The 13,541-nt window shown below is 47.4% G+C and overlaps 1 protein-coding gene across 2 annotated transcripts in view; it reads left to right on the forward strand.

Moving 5' to 3' along the window:
• The window catches only part of GALNT17 (polypeptide N-acetylgalactosaminyltransferase 17), a 208,435-nt gene that overhangs the window by 74,380 nt on the left and 120,514 nt on the right, over positions 1-13,541 (forward strand). For both annotated transcript variants that reach the window (XM_080562705.1, XM_080562704.1), the window contains exons 3-4: positions 4,345-4,511; positions 13,014-13,188. In XM_080562705.1, the coding sequence (XP_080418831.1) occupies positions 4,345-4,511; positions 13,014-13,188 (342 nt within the window). The remainder of the gene's footprint in view (positions 1-4,344; positions 4,512-13,013; positions 13,189-13,541) is intronic.

The raw sequence follows: 13,541 nt of genomic DNA on the forward strand, positions 1-13,541 counted from the left end.
AGCCAATAAACATCCTAATCTCAGTTGCTGCACTGAAGAGTAGATTTACAGCTATGTGGTGGGCATAAAACAAATGATCAGAGGATTCAAAGGCAGCCTCCTGCAGCAGACAGGCATAGTAGCAAAACGTGATTTTTTTTGTTTTGTTTTAAAATTTGTTGACTTGATTAATACAGCCTGACGTATGGCAAGCTGTTCGGCATAAACTCAGACGTATTTTCCCTCCCCCCCATCTCCCCTCCTCATCCTTCATTTGTTTCTGAATGGCTTCTTGCATAAAGAAGTCACTGTGAAAGATACCCCCTGTAAATATGCTATATTTCATGTGCTTCCTTGTGTGTTCTCCTGATTGCAGAGTTGGGCTTTTGTGTAAAATAAAGATCTTGGATCCGAGAAAGGTGCAAGTGTCCACAGTGAGGTAGTGTCAGGTTCTCTGCACCCACCTGCCTTCTCGCTGGACCAAGGATGGAGTAAAACCCCATTAAACCCCATTCTCCTGTACTTAAGGACAAGCAACACTTCCCAATGAAAGCTCAGAGAGGTCCTTAACTTAACCCCCCGATGCCATACGTTAGTAAGACGAAACTTCCTGAGAGTTTTGTCAGCATGATTTAATGGGACATAGTCAAGCATGATTTAATGGGGCATAAAATGCATCTTACTCTGATATCCTATTGATCTAAATGAGACACAAAACTGTAAGGGATCTGTTTCTTTTTGCTATTGATTCATGGTATTTTGATATAAATCCTGCAAGCAGGTGCCAAACTACGTTTATCTGAGGAGAGCAGGATTTAGTGGGGAAAATGTCTGTGTAACCTGTGCTAATTAGTTTACAGGTGTTGGCAAGTAGCTGGTGGTGTGCGCTTTACCAGTCGAGTGTTTCTTGCCTACCGAAGAGGGAAGTGTGAGGGATCAACTGCAGTCTACTTGAATTTTCTCCAATTTGTGCTATTTTCTGATGTAAAAGGCCAGGTATTGCCCTTTTGTAAACTGGCACAGTGCCTGTGTCTGGCAGCGCTGCGTTGGGTCCGCAGGCTGATGTGCGCTCTGCTCCTGAGCACCTGGTACCGGGGGGGGGCAGAAGTTTCTGAAAGAAGCTTTTGGTAATGATGGAAAACTGGTAGTGGGCAAATGTCAGTTTAAGAAGAGGTGCTGGTCTTTAAGTCTATGAATTTCAATGAATTTCAGTACATGACACCAGCAAAGATATGTTGTGTTGGTCTCACCATTGTAATTTTTTTTTCAAATGTAAAAGTTTTCACAATGCATGCAGTTGTTGCTTTGGAAATCCAATTTTACTGGACTAAGAGTTGCTTGCAAGCAGACTGGCCAGGGTGTGAGCAGAGCATTAGAAATAAAACCTAGGATCATCCTCCTAGAACACATGAGGAGCTGCAGAGGTCTTCCAGCCTGTGCAAAAATGGATTTCCTTTGGTGTTAGTTCAGGTTCTGAATAAGCTTGGCAAAAACCTCAGCACAACAGGCTTATTCTAGAGCTTCTCCCTACTGCTGGTTAGCCTCAAATCCCCCTGAGGATGTTCTCGAGTGTCACATTTATCTCGTTAATTGCAAGTCCCCGAAGAGACAAGCCCACGGTCTGGGCCGAGGACGGCAGCTGTGCCAGAATCGAGCTCTGGCTGTGTGTGTGTTCCCTTTTGGATAATTAGCCAGTCTTGAATCCTGAGTCTAGATGTATTTTGGCCTGGGAGCTGAATTTGGAGGGTGCTGTCTGGCGATCAGCCGAATGCTTTCTCACCAGAGTGATGAGCGGGGGCAGGAGGGATGATACCTCAGATGTGGTCTGGTAGCTGGCACATTGCTGAAGTCACAGGCATGCCTGGGGACTTGTCCCTGAGCCCTTTGTCATTGCTCCTGCTGGGACCCAGGCTCAGTGTTGGCTGGCTGTGCCATTCCTCTCTGCTTCACCTGAAACACTGAGCACAGCAGAGTCTGGATCAGTCCCTTTTTGTGTTTAAAATGCTTAGAAGGAAAAACAAACCAGCCAAACCGCTTCCCATCTCTTGTGGTCAGTATTCCTGCTGTTTTAACAAGTTCTCTGCTGACCCTTCTAATTATGTTTGAGATTGAGCTCTTCTCCCCCCTCCCCGGCCCCACGAGAGCACAGAAGCACCAGGTGTTCTCCTGCACGAGTGTTTGTCGACACGTCAGCTCATCGGTAATGAACCTCTGCGCTGGAGCCTGGGGGCCGCAGTCCAATAGCACGTGGCTGCGGGCAGAGAGCTTCCCTCAACCCAGCTGCTTTTTGCACCAGAGAGGCCCACGTGAGGATGGCTGGCAAACTTGAGGTTAATTTGTTTTCAAATTGCTGCCTTCCCCACTCCTGTGGTCGCAGCCAAAGCCACCAGAGAGAGCGCGGCGTTTATGCGAAGCCTTTGCCTCCTCCCCCCTGCCGATAGAGAACTGCAGCTCTGCGCACACAAGCAGTGCGGGTATTTGAGGTCCCCGCTCCTTCCCTGACTTCTCTCTTCTCCCCGTATCTTTGCTCACCTGTCCTCAGCAACCAGGTGAGGAGAACAGTGATAAGAGGAGTGCAGGATGAATGCAAATCATCAGCACGTGGACCTCAGAGGATTCAGTGTGAATTTTCCTCCAAACCACTTTGATCACAAACTGAGTTCTTTGTTCCCCAGAAGTGTGCACCATGGGGGAGGCTGCCCAGGGGTGTGCAGTCATTAAAAGGAAATGCTCTTGATCCCATGACCGCTATTCCTTCAGTTTAGCAGGTGTCAACATATATATAGAAAGCAGATTTTTAATCTCATAGTCTGTTTAGTTCAACTTTTGTGCAAGGATTTCAGAATCGGTTGTCATTTCACCCCATTGTGACTGTTCATTTTAAAGAGAGATCTGCTTCTTGGAAGATACTTTTTGGAATTTGGTATATTCCTGTTTGTAGAGAGCTTGGATTGCTTTAGGGTATGCAATAGTTAAATCAGGAAATGCATCCTTGTTTTCATCCAGCATACTTGTTTAACTAAAGAAGATTCATAAAGAACCGTGCTTCTGTTAAAATCTTCATCACTTGTGTGTCATTTTGGAGTCTAAAGAATGCCTGCAGTTGCCTAAGAAACACCCAGTACAATTAAATACAGAGTCATTGTTGGCGAGTCAATGAGCTTGAAGCTACGCCTGGATATCATTCCTGCGTTCGTTCGTTCTTTGCTTATCTGGGCAGGATTTACTTGGTAAACGCTCATTGTAATTCTACGAACTCTGCTAATGTTGCATGTCTAATCCATCATGAATGGGGAGAGGGAGCAGCGAGGCGCGTTTTCTTGCTCTTCCCTTGTACGTATTTATCATAGGGAAAGATGGAGAATTTAAGTTGCTTAAATTAGTTAAAGATAGCCTGTTTGCTTTCTGCAAGTGCTTAATTAAGGCTAGGCTTTTATTTAGGGTAAAGTGTGGCATAAAACATCATCTGCATCTCATTGGGAACTGCATGTGCTCCTCGAAGAGCTGTGGGTTACCTGAAAGATCTCTTCTGCTTAGAGCTGCCACAATTCTGCTCCGTGTGTGTCCTCGGTTGTGATGCGTGGTGTACTCACATAACGTGAACCTGTTGCTTGCCAGGGATGAAGCTGGCTGGTAGGTGATATGGGACCACCTTCCACCTCTCTCTGTCTCTGATATGCAGAAATGTGCCTGAGCAGATGCCTAGCCACCAAAACGAAGCTCGAGTTAAGCAGTTACTCCTGAAACCCAGAGAAATGATTGCAAATCTTTGTTTTTAACCTATACTGGCTGTGAAGTACAAAGACACCAATTCACAGCAGTGCTCTGCTGGGATACTTCAGAGGCTGAAATGTATTCAGAAGAATCTATTAAGAGAGCTAAAACATTTACTAAAACTATTTAACCAAGGGTCATTTTGTATTCATTTCGTTCCAAGGGAAATGGGAAGAAAATTCACAAGTGCAGCTTAAGAACAAAACTGACTTCTGAGCAGCTGTTAATCTTAGCACAGAACAGGAAGGTGAGGTTTCTCTTTAAACGAGGAAAGGGTTTCTCTGTTCTGGCGGCTGCCTTTTGTTATGTGCCTACGGACACGCATGGACACGCAAATGCAACCTGAGTTAAGTGAACTGTGGCTTTGCACCCTGCCCTTGGTGCTCTCCCAGCCCGGAGGATGCTCTGTCACTGCTGTCTTCCGAGAGAGCACTGCTGAAGTTATGCCCAGGCACTAACATACACACTGTGCAAAGCAGTGCAGTGTTGGCCCTCATCCTCGCCATGTATTAAACGTGTGCCCAGCTCTAAGTGCTGCAGCGTGTGCTCTGCTAACCCCGTCTTTCTCTTTCTTTCTCCTTTGTGCTGCAGGTGCAAAGAGCTGAAATACGGCAAGGACCTACCCCAGATCTCCATTATCTTCATCTTCGTGAACGAAGCGCTGTCGGTTATCCTGCGGTCGGTGCACAGCGCTGTTAATCATACACCAGCTCACCTGCTGAAGGAGATTATCCTTGTGGATGACAACAGTGATGAAGGTCAGTAGTTCTGGGATCTTGGATCTCTAAAACCCTCAGGAGGGTGTTTAACTTCTTCAGATCTCGTGGAGGAATTGTTTCCTTTGGCAGTGGTGATGCTGCAGGGCGGCATGTGGTCTGATACGATGTTGGTGCTAGCTAGCACACCAGTTCTACCCTGCCCTGTTTCTCCAGCTTTTGTAGCAAAAAAGCAACGCGATCAAACCGAAGTTAAAATCTGAAATGACTTTTAATTGGAAGCGTTGCTGAAAACTAGAAGGCTATAAAAAAAGCAGGGTGTGATCTTACCTCTGCATTCACAGTATCATCCACCAGTTCTGGTTTCAGGTGTATATTTGTTTCCACTCGCAGCACTTGGGTTGGAATAAGGACATGGAGATCACTCACCAGTTACTGTCACAGACAAAACAGGCTCAGCATGGGGTGCTTAAATAATTTATAACCTATTACTAACAAACTAGAGCAGTGAGAAACTAAAAACACCTTCCCCTTATCCACCCTTTTCTACCTCCTGCCCCTGAGTGGCACAGGGGAACAGGGAATGGGGGCTGCGGTCAATCCCTGACACTTTGTCTCCACTGCCCCTTACGGTCACTCTGTGCCCCTGCTCCACGCGGGGTCCCTCCCACGGGATGCCGTCCTTCCCGAAATGAGCCTGCGGGGGCTGCCCACAGGCAGCAGCTCTTCAAGAACTGCTCCCACATGGCTCCGTCCCACGGGGTCCATCCCCCAGGAGCAAACTGCTCCAGCACAGGTCCCCCACTGGCGGTAGCTCCCCCCAGACCCCCTGCTCCTGCGTGGGCTCCTCTCCACGGGTTGCAGCTCTGGCCTGGGGCCTGCTCCTGCGGGGGCTTTCCACAGGCCGCGGCCTCCTCCAGGCCACATCCACCTGCTCCACCGGGGGCTCCTCCACGGGCTGCAGCGTGGAGATCTGCTCCGTGTGGGACCCGTGGGCTGCAGGGGGACAGCCTGCTCCACCAGGGGCCTCTCCACAGGCTGCAGGGGAATTTCTATTGTGTGCCTGGGGCACCTCCTGCTGAGCTGACCTTGGGGGCTGCAGGGCTGCTTCTCACTCCTTGCTCTCCCAGCTGCTGTTGCACAGCACTTTTCTTTTGCCGTTTCTTAAATCTGCTCTCACAGAGGCGCAACCAACGTTGCTCACTGGCTCAGCTCTGGCCAGCAGCAGGGCCCTTTAGAGCCAGCTGAAACTGGCCCTTATCTAACACGAGGCAGCTTCTGGGCTCTTCTCGCAGAAGCCACCCCTGCAGCCCCCCTGCAAACAAAACCTGACCACGTAAACCCAATACAGACCCACATAAGTCAGGCCATGAAAAAATGTGGAGGAAGATGTTAGGTTTCCTGTGTTAGATACTCGTGTTTTGGTTCAACCTTCTTGCAATCTCACCGTCGAAATGCCTTCCCTTCTGGCTTTTGATAACACAAATTTACCAGAGGTTAAATGTCACATGGAAGCATTTTCAGACTTGAATTCTTCCCAGATCTTCCAGTGTGCAGTTGGTAACATTACTTGAGCAGTTAAAATCTCACAAAGATCAGCAAATGGTTGTTACTTTGATTACTGCTGCCTTCATTTACATTGCATGCTTTTAATATTATTTTAAAAAATAATACACATGGGCTGTGGATTCTGTGATGAGAAGGGAAGAACAGGGAGTCTGAGAGGTTACTAGTCTGTCTGCAGTGAGATGAGATGGTACACAGCAAGCTACTCAAGCCTGCAAAAATAGGCACTCAAATCCCACAGTAATGAGCACCATAGAAAGCTGATGAATTATAATTACTAGTAGAAGAAACAGGAGGCCAGCTCCACAGCTGATAGAAATCACATCAGCTCTAGCGCAGAAGCTAGGGTGATGCACACCAGTGAAGCTGTGGGATTTCAGAGCTGGAACAATTCAAATAGTGAAGAGGAAGCGCAGGTGACCTGTTGTTGCAGTATTTAGTATTGCCCAGTTTGAAATACCACAATGAGATGCTGCTGCTCAAAACTGAACCATGCCAATGGGGTGAAGAGAAGAGCTCTATTAGAGAACCCCTTGGTAATAATTACTGAGCTTTTGTACCCACTGCTGCGCACAAAGAAATATTTCTCAACAGCCTCCACCAGCCATTCAGTATGCAGCACTAATATTGAGTCAAGGACTCTGGAGACACTATTGAAAGACATGAGACAGTGAAATGAATCCTTTCAAAAAGCTTCATCCCCTGAGTAAGCGGAGACTGCAGCTGGTGTTGAGGATGTGGAATGAAATCTCTTTATCCACCACTGAGATTGCAAGCCAGTGTTTTCCCTGGCAGCTTGCTGCAAGGGCTGTGGCAGTGCTGGGGGGGTTTGGTGGTGGGGCTGGGTGGTGGCAGGGTGTTGGCAGGACAGCACGACGATGGTGGCTAAAGCCTGGTGTGTGCTCGAGCACTCACAGCTGTGGGATTTCCTCTTTGTGCCTGTTTTAGCTGGGCTGACCAAGGTGCCTGGGTTGTGCCAGAGTGCCGTGTGGCACCCACCTGGCTGGGGAGGGAGATGCAGGTAGAGGAGCTACACTGAGGGAGGAGAAATGCCTGCAGCGTGTGCGGGAGCTGGGAGAAGCCAACCTCCTTGCACACTGAGGTGGCGTGCTCTGTGCAACCCACCAAGAGGGTGCATTGACCGCATCAGGAGTGTGAGCATCCAGGGTCCCTTGTGAAAGACCAGGGTTGGACAAAACATGAGCACCAAGGTGGTTCTGTCCTCACAGACCTTCCCAGGGAAGCGTAAAAGGAGAATGGGAGTTGGGAACAGTTTGAGGGAACCAGGCGATGCTGTTAGCCAGTAGGGTTAGTTAATAATGTCAGCACTATGCTGTTGTCTTTGTAGGCATCATGACAAATGAGATTTTTAAGGAGGGATTTGAGGAAGATAATGAGGTAACTTGGCAGATGTTTATGGAGAGCTCATCCCAAGCGTATAATAGTCTAGTTTTCTCCTGTAAAAGAAATGATACAAACAAATGTGTATCTCTTGGACCTATGTGTTCATTGTCTGCATCTTCAAGGAGTTTCAGTGACAGCAAAAAATTATTAATGGCAATAATGTTGTCATATAGTTCACACTAATGGTAGGAAGTAATTGTGAGCAGCAATAGCAACATCTTGCAGTTCATACTTCGGATATTGCAAACAAAGTCATTGTAATACATGGATTTATCTTCAATAGGAAAATAATTACAGGAAAATAGATTCTCATAAGCTGTAAGATTTAGCGATGGCTCCTGGAGAAGCAAGTGCTAGTGCCAAGCAGCAGGGGTGGGATTGTGTGCGGGTGGCTTCCACTGAACGAGACGAGGAGTTACCGGAGCCTCTTGGTGAGCAGCTGCGACTGTTTGAGGGGTGGCTTCTGTGGGTGTACGGCTTGTCGCAAAGCCTTTGGGCTCTGTTTTGTACACCAGGCAGGAGACTGACCTTCAGAGAGCATGGACTCAAAAGCAGCAGGTATATTAAAACCAGGTGGGTTCCCAGGAGCAACCTCTGGGCAAGTCACTGAAGGCTTACGGGAACCTGTGGCTGCAGGCTGCAAGCTGGGGGGTGCGGGGTTCTGGTGTGGTTTTTGCCAGGGAATACTTCTCACAAACATGAACAGGAAATACAGGTTGGGAATATGTATAGGTAATGTAAGAGCAACACGCTTTCCCAACCCAAGTATTAAAAGACCCCTGGGGTTTTTAGGTCAGCTTCAAGTTTTAAAATTAGTCGCAGGGATGGAGGTGAGACGTGCGTACCCTGGGCACCCCGGTCTGGCGTCTGCCCTTCAGGCAGCTCACTGAGTGCTTGCAGAGATGGGAGCAAAGCCTCTTGGTGTTTTGCAGTTTCAGACTGGAACAAACTGCTCCTGAAGGCTCTGTAGACGCTTTTTGCCCTCAGCTTTGTTGTAATGTGATTTGTACAACAACACTGCACAACATAAAAGTATGCAGTGAGAGATTAAAAGTTAATAAACACGGATGTTCTGATTCTTCCTATCTGAGCTGTAAATAGATAAAAGATAAGAATGTATTGTAACAGGAAGAAAATCCCTTCTTCAAGGAAGAAGCTTGGGGAGTTGTAGTTTGAGTCCTTTTCCCCCTAGATCTGCACATTATACTTTGTAAAGACTTTTTTTGGAGGCTGCTTTTGTTTGTGTTTGTTGTAGGGGTGTAATTACAGAGTGAGTGCACAGGTTGTGTTTCTGAGTGATAACATGTTTCGTAGGTTGTTGGAGGGATGCAGCAGCATGCCCCTGAGATGCTGTGTTATCTCACAGTTGCACACTTTGTCTGAGTCTGTTGCTTAATCAACACCTGCTTTTTTTGCTGTCTGCCTTCTAATGTTTTTAATCTGGGATAATATCTCTTTGAAAAGCAAACCTTCTGGTATAAAAGAAAACCTTTGAATAAAAGTCTGCTTAGAGTAGCTGACTACACCCAGGTACACATGCTAGGGGTTGTAATTTGCCTCCGTGTAAAGTATTATCGGTGACTTGGTGTATCACTGTCTGGTTTTGCAGCTGGTTTCAACACCAACAGCAGCGGTTTGTGTGCGCTCTCCCAGGAGCTGGCTCGCTTGCAGTGTGCGTGCATGTGTGCTGAGGTCAGTTTTTAGCAGACTTGCAAGAAGCTGAGTCTTAGCTTTTCCAAGATATTGGCCTAATTATTCTAGTTGCTCAAACCTGAAGATGGGTTGTTTAATTGCCGCTGACCTGGTGCCATCCCACTGGCAATCAGGACTCAGGCTTTCAGTCCCTGCAGAGGTGGGAGGGGAGCAGCAAGCCTTGTTGGTTTGTCCCTATTTCTTTGGCTTTAGTCAGCCAGAAAGTTAGAGCTGAAGGCGCTTTGTGGGACCAGCTTGGCCTCTATCTCCATACTGGAATTGGTTCACGCAACTGCTCCCTTTTCACAGTTTCATATTGAATATTTACCTGCAAACATTGAAAGCTTCAGAGACTCACCTGGATCTGAGTCTCGCTGCCAAAATTAGTATGTTCATTTATTGACGATTGAAGGAGTTTCTTTTGTGGGTTGCTGTAGAATTCCAGCCCACAATAGCTTCGGTGTTTCAGGCAAGCGAGAGCACGGGGCAGAAGGGAGTGCTGGTGTTCCCATGGCGCTGGAGCATTCCCAGCCCCGACCTGTGTGTCCTCCAGCCTGCAGTTTCTGATAACAGCCTTGGGCTCTGTGGACTTTTCCCACCTGGCTCAGCCTTGCAAACACTCCTGTGTTTTCCTTAGGGGTGTAGAGGACACGTGGTCCGCTCCCTAAGCCTGGCTGAACGTGGTGTAAGAAATTTTCTACTGTTGGTGGTTCCTTTGGCTCCTCTGGTGCCATTGGTCTTTGCTCCTTTCTTTCTGTGCCACTGGGTAGTTCCCACTGTTGGTTCTGGGGGCTTTAACTGGGGCAGGATTAGCAGCATTACACATGGAGCAGTGGATGTTCCTTCAGTTGTTTCAGGGCTGATGTCCATGGCATAGTTACTTCTAGTGGCATCAGGTGGTTCAATTTCTTTGGCAGGCCTATTTCCCAGAAAGCTCATGTAGGTGACAAAATACTTTGCAATACGTAACATAAGTCATTAGAACTGACAGCTCAGTTTTTTAATAGAGCAACAGGTCTATTGGATTCTACTTTCTTGGACTCGCCCTTCAGTGAAGATCAATACAGACAGATGGAGAACAAAAGGGAGGATTGAAATTGAACCTGCTGGCATTTTCTGTATGGTTTCTTTCTGCAAATCTTCCCTCTAAGTGGCTTGCGCAATGGCAAAGACCAAATGTTCACAAATGCCTCCATGTGCAAGTATTGATTGCGTCTGTAACGACTGAGATGCAGGAATGATGTGGGTGTGCTGTGAAGGATGGCCCAGGTAGGCATCCGCGAAGGATGCATAGGATGCCATAAGATATAAGAGAAAGGGGTATCCAAATTCCATTGCAGTGCTCAGCTGGGATCAAATTGCCAGTTGTAGCCGCTGTAGATCCACCCATACAGTTATCTCAGGGGTTCATGGGCTGCTTAGACACTTTTGATTAGGAGGGATGAAGCAGTGGTGTTTCTGAGCTGGATATCATGCTAAAATTGTCATTGGTGCACTATCTTGTGGACATTCTCATTTTCAGCAGTGTTGCTGTTGATGCTTTTCAGCACGGCCATGTCAGTCCTGCAGGGATGACTTGATACTCAAATGGGAATTTTGCAGAGCATTCCCAGAGAGTGGGATTTCACTTTTGATCCCTGATACTGTTTTTTTCACATCTCAACTTCTGCACGTGCTGAGAAACAACATCTAAAGCCCACCCTGCTGGCTGGGTGCTGGGGAGGTACCTCCTCGTACCGAGGCAGGTGTGCCACATGCTCATTGCCTGCTGAGCACCATGCCCTCCTCCTGCAGAGCTGCTCACAAGTGTGAGAGGCTGCCTGAGGCCAACAAAGGTGTGCAGCCATCCTGTCGTGAGGGCTTACACAGGCATGTGAGAAAAGCTAATTCTTGCCCAAGAAGGCAAGTGCTGAGGCAGACTGGGAGGGAAGCAGGGGAACCAGCCCAGAAATCTGTGCCAGGTTGTGCAGGGGGCCTATGGCACAAAGAGGAGCCACGTTTCCCATGTCTGGTTAATGCTTTTGTCTCCAAGCATTTCTCCACTTGGTAAGTAGTCCCTTAGGGATACTTGTTGTGGGCAGGGGATGGCAACTCTGGCCTCTGCTGATGGAGGTGCAAGGTTAAAATGATGCTCAGTCCCAAACATCTTCAGCATCCCTTCCTGGTCACAGGGGTCCAGCCTTGTGATGTTTGACACGTGCACAGCTGTGCTGCGCTGGCCTGTGTGCTCCTTACCTGTTCGCACCCAGCACCCTTTCAGGCAGGAGGAGGATGCAGCTGTGGCTCCCCTGGGAGTTTCTGCCCGTTATACAGCACGATGGGGTAGGCACCTCTCAGGCTCCACCTGTCACCACACTCAAGAGGTAAAGTTACAGTTCTTCCTGGCTCGCTAGAGCTACACTCTCCTTCAAGCTGCTCATGAATGTTTTTCCTATTTCCCATCAACAGGGGAAGCTTAAAACTCCAATTTTTTAAAATGTGTTTTAATTGTTCAATCTGGTATAATGCTATGGTCTGCAGTATTAATGACAAAACACATGAAAGGCTGGTACTGGGCTTGTGGGGTTTCATATGCCAATGTCCCTGTCTCCTTAAAACCATTCAGAAGAGTAGTTGTCTCCGTAAAACATTGGTTTTTCTCCGAGTAGCTCAGCATGAAATGGAAGTTGCTGAGTTATGTATGTATGTGATGCAGATGCATTGAGTTGAGGAAGGGGCTCATTTGCTTTATTCTTTTTATTCCCATTTCAGCATAAAAGAGAAATGAGACTTTGGGGAAATTGGTATGTGAGGGGAACAATCCCAAAAAGGCGGTTTGAAGAAAGCACATTTTATGTACTTGGAAGAAGGCGTGGAGGGAAAGGGAAGAGAGGATCCCGTATCCTTTGATGTGATCTCGAGCTGAGCCCAACAGATGGGACTTACTGTTCACTTTTCTGCTCTCCACTGCTGTTTTCTTCACGTAGGAACTGCTTTGTTGCTGTAACCTGTGGATTATGTTAGTGGTGATCTGGTGATCTTTTTTTTTTTTTTTTCCTCTTTCTTCCTGGAAAAGGGAGTATGTGTGAGGGGTATGAACTGATACACCAGGAGGTAAAAGGACCAAGGCAGAGCACTAGAAAAAACAGGCACAGAGTGCGGGTTCTGTAACGGGAGGCTGGTGGTGATTCCCACCAGGCTGTGGTACACGTGTAGCAGGGCACGTTTGTTGGAAATTGGAATTTCTTTGTTTTTAGTGTTGGGCAGAGTGTTTCGAAAGGTGGAAGGATGCACGTGGCAGGTGAACACATTGTGCCCCTACATGGGATGGTTTTCAGTGTTATGAACCGAAACTAAATCTTAGTCTGAGAATCTCAAAGATTCTCAAATGGGGCGTTTGAAATTTTGGAGGCTTTTTCCAAATTGTTGAGAAAGTATACTGGTATTTTCCACTTATTACAACCCTTCATATACTTGCACCTTCAAAAACCCAGAGTGTTGTTTGTGCTCAGTTGACAACTTATAAGTACAGAGAAGTTCGCTGCTGGTCATAACTGCAGACCGAGAGATCCACGTTGTTCTCAGCCACAGCCCATGTACAGGCGTAGACGGCATAATTACATGATCTGCAGTTCCCAATGAACAGAAGATACATGGTTATGAGGCTCTTTTATATAAAGCCAAAACCTCTGTAATCCTATCATGGTCAGTCCAAAGTCAGGTCTGTGAAAGTGGTCTCTTGCAAAGCAGCGTTGACTGAATCTTAGTTACCAATAATTATGTCTCTTCCAGGGGTGGTGTCTGGTTCCAGTAAGTCACGCTGGTGTCCATCAGTACAGCCGCTTGGTTTCAGGTAAAAACTGTTGTGCCTTTACAATGGGCTCTCTGGTACTTCTCCTCTAGAGGAACTGAAGGCGCCGCTGGAGGAGTATGTCAACAAACGATACCCGGGGCTGGTGAAGGTGGTGCGCAACCAGAAGAGGGAAGGCCTTATCCGCGCACGCATCGAGGGCTGGAAGGCTGCCACAGGCCAGGTCACTGGATTTTTTGATGCCCACGTGGAGTTCACTGCTGGCTGGTAGGTGTTCAACCTGAGGGTCCTGGTTACAGTGTGTGTGCACGGGGTGTCCACTGCCATGTTGGGTGGTCCGTCCTTTTTGTAAGGATGTGTGTGAAAACCCGTGGCTTATTAATCTTGTCTTTCTGTACCAAATGGCCACTGATGAGATACGCTGAGATGACATAAGGAATATCTTTTCTTGCTCTTGTTTTCTCTAATCATTCTCTATTCCCTCCTTTGATGGACACCCCCCCTCTCCATCCACTCTAGTTTGTTTTTCAGGTTGATTTCCTGTTCTCTTAGCCCAAAGTGCTTTAAGATTAAAAAAAAAAAGGGGGGGGGGGAAAAAGCAGACAGCAAGGGATTGAAAG

The sequence above is a fragment of the Anser brachyrhynchus genome, assembly GCF_964034855.1.
Source record: "Anser brachyrhynchus genome assembly, chromosome: 20".
NCBI classification, from domain to species: domain Eukaryota; kingdom Metazoa; phylum Chordata; class Aves; order Anseriformes; family Anatidae; genus Anser; species Anser brachyrhynchus.